The sequence below is a fragment of the Hesperophylax consimilis genome, chromosome 10 (assembly GCF_061612785.1).
Source record: "Hesperophylax consimilis isolate HC1 chromosome 10, BYU_Hcon_1.0, whole genome shotgun sequence".
In the NCBI taxonomy this organism is placed as follows: domain Eukaryota; kingdom Metazoa; phylum Arthropoda; class Insecta; order Trichoptera; family Limnephilidae; genus Hesperophylax; species Hesperophylax consimilis.
Window position 1 is genome coordinate 7,601,756 of NC_142845.1, and position 13,691 is coordinate 7,615,446.

At 34.0% G+C, this 13,691-nt stretch overlaps 1 protein-coding gene across 1 annotated transcript in view; it reads right to left on the bottom strand.

Moving 5' to 3' along the window:
• LOC149420241 (uncharacterized) overlaps positions 1 to 1,506 on the bottom strand; it is a 357,399-nt gene extending 355,893 nt beyond the window's left edge. The window contains exon 1 of the mRNA XM_089636326.1: positions 1,320 to 1,506. Within this exon, the coding sequence (XP_089492452.1) occupies positions 1,320 to 1,506 (187 nt within the window). The remainder of the gene's footprint in view (positions 1 to 1,319) is intronic.
• Positions 1,507 to 13,691: the final 12,185 nt, after the last annotated feature.

The following is a 13,691-nucleotide window of genomic DNA, read 5'->3' on the forward strand; positions in this document are numbered from 1 at the left end:
ATAAAAATGATAACTTCTCCCGCTCCGACTCCAGGTGGTGGAATATGATCTCCCCAAACAGCACATAGCTCACCACTGCCACAAAGAGCCTACCCACAAGCAGATGTTGTCCAATGTTATCCCAATGTACATAAGACAACTGCTCCGGCTCTGACTCCAGGTTGTGGAATATGAGCGCCCCCAACAGCACGTAGCTCACCACTGCCACGAGGGGCCTACCAACCAGCAAATGTTTTCTAATGTTACCCAAATATAAAAATGATAACTTCTCCCGCTCCGACTCCAGGTGGTGGAATATGATCTCCCCAAACAGCACATAGCTCACCACTGCCACAAAGAGCCTACCCACAAGCAGATGTTGTCCAATGTTATCCCAATGTACATAAGACAACTGCTCCGGCTCTGACTCCAGGTTGTGGAATATGAGCGCCCCGAACAGCATATAGCTCACCACTGCCACGAGGGGCCTACCCACGAGCAGATGTTGTCCAATGTTATCCAAATGTAGAAATGATACCTGCTCCAGCTCCGACTCCAGGTGGTGGAATATGAGCGCCCCGAACAGCACGTAGCTCACCACTGCCACGAGGGGCCTACCAACGAGCAAACGTTTTCTAATGTTACCCAAATGTATAAATTGTTAGGAGAAAAATTGCATTGGTATTAGTAGCACACAAGCTGCTAAACGGGCAGATTTGCAATCCTGATGTTCTGAAAGAATTGTCACTTTATGTCCCCGATAACTTGACTAGAGCGAGGCAACATAGGCTGTTTATTTTTCTTAGAGGCAGGACCAACCTACCAATGATCATGCCTCTTGAGAGAATGACCTCACTATCAAACCTTTCTTCCGAAATTGACATTTTTCAATGGAATCTCAATCATTTCAAGAACAAAATAATGGTATTCTTTAACACCTGTCATTATTAATGTACCTATTATATTATATAATTAATGTTATAATAATTAAGCTATTAACTACAAATTGTGGAATGTAATTGGTTATATATGTGAACTGTTTTTCACAATAAAAATAATAAAATAAATAAATAAAAATGATAACTTCTCCCGCTCCGACTCCAGGTGGTGGAATATGAGCTCCCCGAACAGCACATAGCTCATCATTGCCACGAGGGGCCTACCCACGAGCAGATGTTGTCCAACGTTATCCAAAAGTATAAATGATAACTACTCCGGCTCCGACTCCAGGTGGTGGAATATGAGCTCCCCGAACAGCACATAGCTCACCACTGCCACGAGGAGCCTACCCACGAGCAGATGTTGTCCAATGGTGTCCCGATGTTTATAAGATAACTCACCAGTGATCAGCCAGAGCTCCCGCAGACAGTCCTCCCTCGAGGCCTGCACGCTCGCTTTGCGCTGCTGCTCCGGCCCCGACTCCAGGTGGTGGAACATGAGCGCCCCGAACAGCACGTAGCTCACCACGGCCACGAGGAGGCCCCCCTGAGAGCAGAGCACTCGGAGGCACCACCCTCCTGCCGCCATGTCGCACTTCTGCACCACTCACACTACTTCACTTTTAAAGTTACCCGAGTTCATTGCATCGTAATTTTAGCTTTTTTTGTTATAATACATTAATTAATTAATCACATATATATTTAGAGTTTTTAGCGGGTGTATATGATAATATTATATGATTAAAAATAATTACACGCTTAAATGAGACATATTTTTTCTTTCTATGTTATTTTTTTTATGTTTTTTATCACTTTATGTCTTAAATACACAAAGCCTACTTATTTTCTTCGATGATTTTATAAATCACAATTGAAAACCTTGAATTTTTTTACAAAAGATATTTATATTTAATATTAAAGATATGTTTAACGTGTGTGATTTCCACAGTAAAATTGTGTTGGTGATTTCCAAAATTCATTTAATTAACCTTGCAAATATAATTTGAGTATTTATTTCTTTTCGATATTAGAAATTAGTCAAAAAATCGTTTCAGGTACCTCTTTATCTTCACCTTTCACGTTTAAATCATTACCTATAGCCACTAGCCCTAAAACATGTTTTCCGAAAATATTTATATCTTCTGATTATGTTTTTTTTATATTTTAAACCAAACTAAATCTATATTCTAACAGAAAAAACTTTATTCTGTGCCAATCGCGGTCGACATGTGCCATTAAGGCGACACAAGACTATTTTATTTTTTATTATCTCTATTTTAAAGGATTTGATATTTATAAAAAATTGCCGACAGATGTTAAAGAAACTAAAAACCTTGCTGCTTTTCGTGGGTTATAATACCTAGATACTATAAAGTTTTAGATGTACTGTTTACAGTACATCTAAAATAATTAATAATTATTAATTATAATTATTTATTATAATTATTAATAATTAATAATTATAACACTAAAACTTTAGTGTTAGTGTTATAAAAACAAGTTGTTTAAAGGTTTATACTATATATAAAATTGTATTTTTTATAACTAAATAAAAACATACAACAAAAAAAGACTAATAACGATGGGTCGCGCGAGGCCCAATTTTAATTAATTCCGACGAATTCGTAAAGATAATAAGTTTTTTTTTTCAGAGTGATCCGAGTCGATGGATGTAAATTGTTTATAATTAAGTTTATAAAAACAGTGGCGTATCGTTAAAATATTTTTTGTAAAACGGTTTGAAAATTTTATAAAACGTTTTAGTTCTATAAAATCAGCGTTAAGTACCAGAATTTTATTTTTCTATCTGGTAACTTCCCGATGGATCTATCTAGAAACATCAGGATTTTACTTTATATGTTTTCCCATACGATCTAAAGATGATTTCAGCAGGACAATTTTCAAACTGAAATTATTTTAATATTGTAAACAGAACAGAACAATTCGTGAAAGATCTCAATTCAACACAATCACTTCACAACACAGCAATCTATAAATCAGTATATTTGCTCAGGAAATCTTAAATATTTATTATTATTGCATTTAATTATTGCATTCCAGGTTGTTACGCTCCTTAATAATTTATAAGTATGTAATTTTATTTGAATAAATGTTAAAAAAAATATATAATTTTTTTGGCATGGACCGTATTATACATATATGTTACATTGATTTATATGGGGAAAATTGTTTCGCTTAGCGAGTGTTTCACTTAACAAGTAAGATTCTGGGACGAAATAAACTTGTTATGACAGGTTTCACTGTAGTCGTTTATGGAGAATATTTGGCTGTCACTCGTCTCCAAGGGGCCCTCGTGGGGGACTCCATCCATAGCAGCCATAGCAATATTGATGGTATTCTTGGAGTTCGTAGTCTATTATAATGACATTAATAATTTTAAGGTGAATAGCAATTGGTTATTATTATTCCTTATTAGAAAATGAATTTATAGGTGTTTGGTAAATCCCTGAATTATTAAGGAATTATACTATTTTGGTTAATTTAAATCGCTTTGCCACAGTATAAAAAACTAAAATAGTAGCGGAACATAATAACAAGATTATTAAATTTCATTTACACTTTTATATATTTTTTTTCATAAAGAAATAATAACTGTTTAAAATTTATGCGCATATTAGAAATCTATAGAGTGAATAAAAATAAATAAAATAATCAACCTACCCATCAAGTGAATTACTTACTTGAATAACATTAGGAGACGATGTATAAATGTGAATAAGGAAATGATTGTGTGCCAAAACCGAGTTATTTGACGGTCCGTCCTCTCTGCCTACTCCTACGGGAAAATGGCGTGATGGTTAGTTAGTTAGTTTTTTTAAGTACCTTTGTAACTACCTCTTTCTTCAGAAACCAAAACGACGTGATATTATTATTTGTTTGTATTAAATAATGTATGTACACGAAATTGGTAAGTACCATAAATAAATGCATTCGTTAGATTAATAACCTTTTAAAATAATGATGAATCATCAATCAGTGTACACGCTTATTTACGGCTAAAAAGGAAATCTCTGTTTTCTCTCGCTTTCGAAAAATAAGACACCACAAATATCTATGGAAATATTCCAAATTCATCCCCATTAATATAAAATAACTTTTTCACTTGTTTCAAACAAAGTTTCAGGCCTATAGCATTAAAGGCTTACGGAAAGTTCAGCGCCCGATTTGCTAAGTGTTTATCAATGTCAAAAGGTTAAACATACAAAAAATATGCCTTTACTTTCTGCTCATTCTGTTACATCGGATATTTTTTAATCATTTTAAAAATAAATCTCAAAGGGCGGCAGATTAATGGCAGGTACTGCTGGGGGATACCTACTCGTTTTTAGTAAATCGCTCTGTTTAAAATTATATGTGAGAATTTCTACTAATCGAAACACGAGAAAATCATTTCATATACATGTATAATATTTTCCAAAACCCCTCAACAATGACCGGACTAGCAAAAGAGGAGCAACATAAAAACGTTTCATTTAACAAATATTTATTTGTTTAGAATTTACGGCACAAGTGCCATTTACATACAAAGTTTTTATTTTATTTTTTTACATATACATAGTGCAGTATTAAATTTTGATGAGAAAAATTAAAGAATTCAATTTATTTAAACATAACAAATAAAATAACAGTAAAGAAAGAAGCAATGACAATAGTCTGTTATGTAGTGACCTCATTAAAATAAGTGGCGTTGAAATGTGTTATTAGTGCAGCTTTATACTTTACAAGGAGAATATTAAAAGTATCTGCGATTTTAGCATACAAGTTCCCAAGCGTGTGCAATCTATTTATAACTGAGTTATATCCCGAGACTGTGGTATAATTGTCACAATAATACATACTAAAAAATAATTAAAAAAAACAGTAAAGAAAGAAGCAATGACAATAGCCTGTTATGTAGTGACCTCATTAAAATAAGTTTCGTTAAAATGTGTCATTAGTGCAGCTTTATACTTTACAAGGAGAATATTAAAAGTATCGATTTTAGCATAAAAGTTCCCAAGTGTGTGCAATCTATTTATAACTGAGTTATATCCCGAGACTGTGGTATAATTGTCACAATAATACATACTAGAATAATAACATATCAAATAATAAATAATACATCAATAACCTTGATCTAATGGTAGGTACATGAAATTGAATCAATTAATATATCAGGGCTATGTATCAATGTTACTGTGTAAGTAGGTACCTACTATTAAAATAGATATAAATATTTTGGCATTTTAATATAGAGTTAAAAAGATTAAATAAAGGAGATAGAAAGTAACATGATTATTCTCTTTAGGCTATTGAGAACAGACGAAGAAACCATTTCCTTTTGAGGAAAATTTTGATGATCAAACATAAATTAAGAAAATCAAATAATCGCTTTAAAAATGAGAATATTATAAAATGTGCTAAGGAATTTATGCCAAAAATATTTGATCCATTTCGATTTTATTAATAAAGTTTTTAAGCCAAAAATAATTATTCCATTTCGACAAAAAAAAAAATTATGTTATTTTGTTTTATCGATTACTCGAAGTTTGTAAATAAAAATTACTGAGATATTGAAAGAAGTCAAAATCGCTTGATATTTTCACAAAAAAAATTATCTATGTAAGTCGCTAATCTTGAAAAATTCATAACGAGGAACCTAAATACTAACCCGTAAAAATTGAAAAATATTTTCCATACCTTAACAGTGATACTTATTTTATCTAAGTAATATTTTCCTTGGATCCATTTTCCTCAGTAAGACGAAACGCAAACATTGTAATGAACGGTTATACTAACACATCCTAATTCCCGATAGTCTCTTAAAATCATAACTTATACTAACAGTCTTGATGTGAGCTTATATCTGTCATGGAACTTACTCCAGCGTAAGGCAACACGAGTATATCATTCCATTAAAGTCCACCCTTGCAACTGTTTCAACTCCACCTCACGCGGATAAACTTCCCTGCTGAGGAGAATCCGGATTCACACAAGTCTGACATTAATTTAGCCAATTCACAGTTGCACAAGTTGTGGAGTGCATGGCGACGTGGGTGATTCCATTTCACTGGCGCTGGGTGATGTTAGCCGTACGAGGTTAATACTTTAAAAGCTAAAAGCTACAAACATTAGAGAAAAGTACCAAGATTTTTTTTAATGAATTAAAACAGTAACTTTTTTTCAAATTGTAATGACAAATCAGAAAGTATCTATTTTATATGAAGAAAAAATATTAATCATTACAGAGATTGGATACACAGAGAAAGGCAACTAAATAATAACGAACTCCAGTAACACGAACATAATGATATCCCTGGTACATTAAATAATTAATTTTGATTCTTCGAATAGCTTAACTGCCATCATCTATCTAAGTCATTTATGATGGATATGTTATACATTGAATTTATTATTTTTATTTTAATATGTGACCTCTAGAGTGTCTTTAATGACTAAATATTACAATTTGATGTTTTTCTTAGTAAGTTATTCCACTATAAAAACATTGAAAGATGTAATGGTTTCTTATTAGATGGATAAGTTAAAATCACAAAAACTTTCCAATAAAATCATTCACTCAATAATATTTAGTCTGCCACAATACGAACAGAATCTCCCATTTAGTGGTCGAACCACACCGCTTGCAAATAATAAATCTTTAACCAGGGTTATTAATAAGTGGTTAAACCACATCGCTTGCAAATAATAAATCTTTAACCAGGGTTATTAATAAGTGGTCAAACCACACCGCTTGCAAATACTAAATCTATAAAAAGCGTTATGTTTTAGTGGTCAAATCACACCGCTTGCAAATAATAAATTTATAAACAGGGTTACTAGTTAGTGGTCAAACCACACAACAGCAGTTACACGTAGGTCTCGATTTCAAATCCCGATGGCGGCAATAGGTATTCGTTTTAATACGATTTTTTTAAATTTGCATATGCTTACATCTTTATAACTTCACACTGATGCCTATGAAAAGGTGAAACCGGCTCAATCAATAATTTAAAAAAAAATGTATTAGTTTATACAGGTGTTCTATTCCTTTACATAAAAGTCACATGAGTGTGGAATTACATCATGAATTATTATCAAAGGTTTAAAAATAGAAAATAATAACTTTTTTTTTTTTGCCTAAATAAAATAAATAACTTTTTATACAACATTACTTAATTAAAAAGGATCGATATGTTTTAAAACTAAAGGTTACTTCGTCAGGATAAAAGTATTATGAAAATTTAAAAAATTAAGATTGACTTAAATATTACAATGAGCGGTGATTAATTAGATATTATTGAAAAAAAATTGTGTTTTTTTACATAATAAAAAATTCTTAATAGGTAGTTATTGCGTTTATGTACCAAACAAAAACTTTTATAAATTAACACAACAGAATCAAGGAGTAGGTAACTAAGATATATAAAAACATAAAATGGTTCCATGATAACTCAACACAGTGACAATTCAACACACTTTTAAAAAGTGGTATAAAGTCATTAGAAACGATGAATAAAATATTTTTAAACCTAACCTAACCTACATAACCCAGTTAATAAAGTTTTTGTTTCATGACTTTTCATGACTTTCTATAACTTTTTAAAGATGTGATGAATTATCATTGTGATGATTTATCCGGTTACCATTGTAACGTCATTGCTTTTTTCCATTAACTTTGAGTAAGCATGGTTTTGACGAAAGAATTTACCTTTTGTTTATTCAAGCGCTTTAGTATTTATTGCCTTAATTTCCAACTACAAAAATACCCTTGAACACCTCATTTTTAACATGGAATTTAAATATCCCCACATATTATAAATCGTGGCGTTAAGTAAGGCTTCCAGTGGCGTAAAAAATGCATCATAATCCTTCATTATATTTCGTCGGAATCAGGCAAGTACCCTCACAAATCCCAGCATACATTATGGAGTACTTACATGAAATAAAGAGGAACAAGCCTAGATAGATCCCGGATGTGTTTTATTTCATTACAGTGAGCGACGAGCTGTTTGTGTGCACCCTGTTGTATCGTGTAACACAGTGTAACAACATGCCTTTTCGTTTTCAGTTAAAACAGATTACAAAGTCGAGGCAATTACGGAATAACATCTGCTACAGATTTTTTTGCACTCATTATTTCGGTGTTTCTATTTATAATAAAAAATAAAACACGAGAGAACCATAATACAAACAAAATAATATTTTCCAAAAAAATTAATTACAGCTAAATGATTGAAATTCTTCTGTTTAAATAGATTTTACCTACTTCAAAACATAAAATTATTTGATTTACTCAAAAGTGGCAAGCCATGCTAGCCACAAAGGAAAAACACGCTAAATGTCGTACTTTTTGAATAAGTAAATTACGTAAATTCCCTCTTCTCATGAATGATATGGAAGTTTCGCGGCAAACACTAGTAAAAAGTCAAGGAATAACATAAATACTTATTATTTTAAATAATAAAATGATTTAGATTTTTTCAGAAGATTTTAAGCGCCATTATAGAAAGCGAGATAGTAAACGTAGCAATACATTAGTATAAGAAGGACAACCTACCTCGTACTCTCGTACAGCTTTTCTTATTCGTCTTAGCGTATCGTGTCGTCTCAATCGCACCCATGGTTTAGGATGTAGTATACTTTGCAACTTTTAAATGCAAAAACCCTCTATCTGTCTTTGTGATACATGAATAGCGTTTAAATTAAGAATTTACTGAAAATATAAGCGTGTTTGTTACTCGCCAAATTTTATTTAATTTTTGTGAAACAATAACGGTTCTAGATGTATTGTAATGTCATTGGATTTACTTGTGATTTTCAAATGTGGTGAGCGTGTTTTTGAAGCTAGGAACATTAAATGTCATATTTGAAGATCATGATATTGTAATGAGATGCAGTATCCTTTCAACTTCAAGTATCCTTGCAGGTATAAAAGGTATCCCTCCAGGCGTAGAAAGGGGATACGAAGAAAATTATTAGTAATTTTATTACTACATACTTGTTCACCGTAGTCATCGACCGTTCGGAAGCAGATTGACTCTTATGGTAATGCGTATTTTTGATTGGTAGAACCCCAATTTCCCCTGTGGAAAAAGTAGAATAACTTGACCGATTAAGGTATCTAGTATCGATATAGGATTTATCGACAGTGTCGATAACTTGTCATCGTTTCCGAGCTCGACTGCAGATGTACAAACAACAATTCACGTCAATTAAATTAATTACACTTAGTCGTTGTGAACTGTTGTTTATTCGTTACCGATCTGCAGTATTACTCGGGAACAATGAAAAATTACGGATATTATCGATAAAACCTACATTGATCGACCGTGCTAGATACCCAGCCACATGAGATCAGAGTAACCCTAAGTATGGCTAAAGTTCAATGGTTACATATACGTAAAAATATAAGAAGAAGTTGGGATAAAGAAATCTCTGCTAAAAAAATGTCCACACAACATGAAATGTGAGAGCGTCAATTCAAAAATAGAATTTTGAGCGGTTAGAGAAAAGGAGGCAAAGGTTTATGAACTACCTGGCGATTCGGATCATCTGGGCATCCTTGCCATCGAACCTATGGACTGTTCTAGTATATAAAAACAATACATAATTTGTTTAACATTAGCTCCACACAGGAGGACCAGAAAAATAAAAATAACGAAATTTTCTCGGACCGTATGTCATCTTTGAGGATGCTTTGTGGAGGGTCTTTTGGGGAAAGCAAGAGAGGAAGTTCTGGGAAGGAAAAGGTATGAGGAACCGGTAGGGATCTGGGGTTTAATGTGTCCAGGAGCGTTGTATGAATCCATCCCTCTCACTGCGGTGCAATGTGACGGGTCTAGAGAGTCCAGCTGGAGAATTCAAAGGGTCTTTCTCAACCAGTCTCTCCCGATCCGGCCCGCCACACATTTATTGGGCAAATTCATCCGCTGCCAAGTCCCAGAGAAACACCTCACCCAATGAACCGGCACACCCCTGCTTAGCACCAAACGTAGAAAACCACTTAGGATGACCTGTGGCAGGGGTGATGGATATCGAATATAGTTCTCGCGGGAGCTATATATATATAAATAATTCTACGTATAAATTGATTTGAAAGCTTTCTCGACAGAAAACCTCAAGCTCAGGATAGTTCCGACTAACCAAATTCAAACTAGCTACTCTACAATCAACACTATAAATAGTTAACGATGTTTTGTCGGGATATTGCAAAGATCAATCACGGCAGTAAAGAGACATTCAATTATTATCGTACTAGCGCCGACTCGTGAAAATCAAGGGATGGACAAACAGGCGCAATCGCGTTCCACTATCATCATACGAGTAGCAGTGCACAGGGACCGGATTAAGTAGCTTTGGGAGCGTTGGATGTCAAATTGTAAGTAAAGAAGTGAAACTATTTTTTTGCTTCATGTCTATTATAAAAATGGGATGGTTTGAATTTTCCACAAATCAGTTTCCACAAGCACCAATTTTAAAAATGTCGATTTAAATCATTTCTGTCAAAAATGTCATATTATAGCTAGATGTCTACTTTATTTAATCCTTCAAACAAACACTTACATTTTGAGAAAAAGGTGAAATTTAAGGCGAAAGTTTTATAATATAGGGTTTTCCGAGAAGAGGTGTTATTTTGCTATTCAATCGTAAAAAATCAATGGTTTTGTTGCTTGTGTGGCATCCAATTCCGGCCATAAAAAATCATTAATCATCTCTCGATAGCGCAATCCATTCACCGTAACTGTTGCTCCAGCCTCATTTTCAAAAAAGTAAGGTCCAATGACTCCGCCGGACCATAAACTGCACCAAACAGTCACACTTTGAAGAAAGAAAGGCTTTTCAACAATAATTCTTGGGTTTTCTGAGCCCCAGATGCGACAATTTTGCTTTTTAACGAAGCCACCGAGGTGGAAATGGGCCTCATCACTCAAGATGATTTGCATCTGATTCACTCAAGTGAATTTTAATAATTTCAATGCGTTGTTGAAGCGTGTATCGTTCCATTTTTATTAATGACGTAGTTTCTACTTGTCAAATGTCAAAAAATGACAGCTTCAAAAGTAACATCTACCGAAATAGCGGGCTATTCAAAATAACACCTATAATTGGAAAACCCTGTATTAATTTATCTTTGATGTATTATGCCGTGTTACGCTACCCCATTTTTATCCAACGTTTCGGACAGCATCACAGTGTCCATCATCAAGGAAAATGTGTGCCACATCTGCCCTGATCATATTAAACTATCATGGTATATATGGGTATATTTTTGTGTGATACTGCAATATCTTTGGATACTGCAATATTGTCCGGTATACCATCCTTTCTTTGGATAATGTTGTCAGCATGAAGTGGAGGAGAAAGGAAGCATATAAGAAGAGGGTTGAAAATTACGTTACTATTCAGATATGATCTCAAAACAAACATAGCTAAAACCATTGCAAGAAACGAGCAACATTTTGAATCTCAATAGTGTCCCTTCAACAGGCCGATAATGAGAATATCGTATTGAAATTAATTAAATTTTTGCACACATGATCTTGATATCAAGCCTGAGCCTGTCCAAGCCTGATATCGATAATCCCTGTGAAAAGCCCGTGCAACGCCGGGAGAAGTCCGGTCCGGTATATTATAGTATACTAGATGAAGTAGCCTACTATAATATACCGGTCTTCATCATATAATGATGTAATAACAGAACTTGAATAAGACTTTCACAAAACCCGAAAATGAATGTATAAATTTGATGAATTCTTAAAATTCTGTGAAACAACCCATCTTTAAACAATTGGAAAATACCTATAAATATAATAATGTATCTTCTATGCGGTTCTATGCAGAACTCAATAAATGTAAGTACATTTAAGACGGGTTGTTTCAGAGAATTTGAACAATTCATCAAATTAAGGACCTATTTAAGTTCTGTAATTATTTCAGTTTTGTGAAACAATTGGCCAATAAGAATAACAGAACATGAATAGAATCTTCACATAACTTGAAATCGACTTTTAAATTTGATGAATTGTTCAAATTCTGTGAAACAACTCGTCCTAAATAACTGTATAGTTTTATCTCGGCCGACTTCAAACACCAACAACATTATCACAGTTTGGCATATTTTGAGTCAGTGTTGTAACAGGAGTGTGATATTTGAAATACCTAATAATATACGTAAAATATAAGCTTAGGTATATGCTCAAGCTACTGTGTTTCAAAGCTGGGATCTCTGGGCTCAGATCAAAGGCGTTTTCCGCTTTGCCAAGGAGGTTGTCAACGGTGAATAAAAATATAATAACCTAGTAACTATCAAGCAACATTCAGAGCGTAACATTTATCAGAGATAGATCCAGTTGGGAGACATCGCGAAAGATAAAACAAATTGCTCCACTTTATACCATAACTAAGATGTCCTCATTTTCCTCTTTATCCTCATTTTTCCGATCCTTCTTATTCCCCGGACGCAATAAAATTGTCCCTGCAATATGGCATACTTCCGGGAGCATGATGTTACGGGTTCGATTTCCGCTAGACGCTTCAGAAAATGTGAAATTCTTCTACATGTGGAGTTGCTATACTGTGGTATTACATGATATAGTTGGATGTACAGTGTACAGGGTGTTAAGAGACGTAGGTTAAAAATCAGTACGAATTTTGGACAGTTAGGGCTGGGTGGGGTGATGTGAGGTTGAGTGGTTACTCGATTGAGTGACCAGTGGAATGCGAAACATTTTTTGTTTTAGTTTTAAAAAAAAAAGCGGTAACAAAAAATATCAGAGAGTACGAATTTCGTTCACATTTTTGACTCCAAATAACGTCAGCAATCACTGGTTAAATAAGTCAGGTATGTTTATTAACACCCTCTATTTTAATAATTATTTGAAAGAACGTTATAACTATTTATTTTTTCGAGTTATAGGTATTTATTTTGTTTTTATTTCAATGTGACACTTCACAAGGGGGCACGTGCCAGGGGAGCTATGTCGCCTCCGTTCAGGGCAGCGATGTGACGCGGGTTAAGGTAGGAGCTGTAGGAAGGCATTAATTAATGCGGGTCTTGAAGAGGCCCGGATTATACGAAGGAGGCAAACAGATGCCGTTAGCTTCACATACGAGCCGTCTTACACAAAAACGAGTCCAAATTAATAGTGAGCTGTTGTTCCGCTCATGTACGTCGAGTTTCACGCATCAATACTGCTAGTTTCTTAGAGCAGTCTCCATTAAAATACCTGTTGAACAGACTCATAATGCCCACATTGTATCTGTGCATTAGATGCACAGATGTAGCATTAGATGGCAATCGGTCTGTTAACAATGGATTGTCAATAAAACGGACCGTCCTCCTTTGCACAGAATCAAGTAAGTTTATCAAGTAATGTGGGGCTCCAGCCAAGAGGTGGCTCCCAAATTCAATTTTTGGGCGTCTTTTAGATTTGTATAGTGTTAGCAACTGGTCAGTATTGAAGAATCTGCAAGCACAATACATGACGCTCAGTTTATTGGAACTGAATCTGTCCACGTTTCATAATGAATTATTGGATTTACAATTTTTTCATTTTATTTTTAATTATTTATTTATCTATCAATGTAAAAGTTTTTACGTGTATTTTTCGACATCTGTCTTACTAAGGTACACCTGTGTCGAGACAGACGTATTCAGATACTTAAAGAATATTTACATGCATAACTAAATCAAAATACAAATTACAAAGTTATATTATACACTCTAAACCACGGAGACAGTAGAAAGTGTAGGTACAGGTACGACAATAT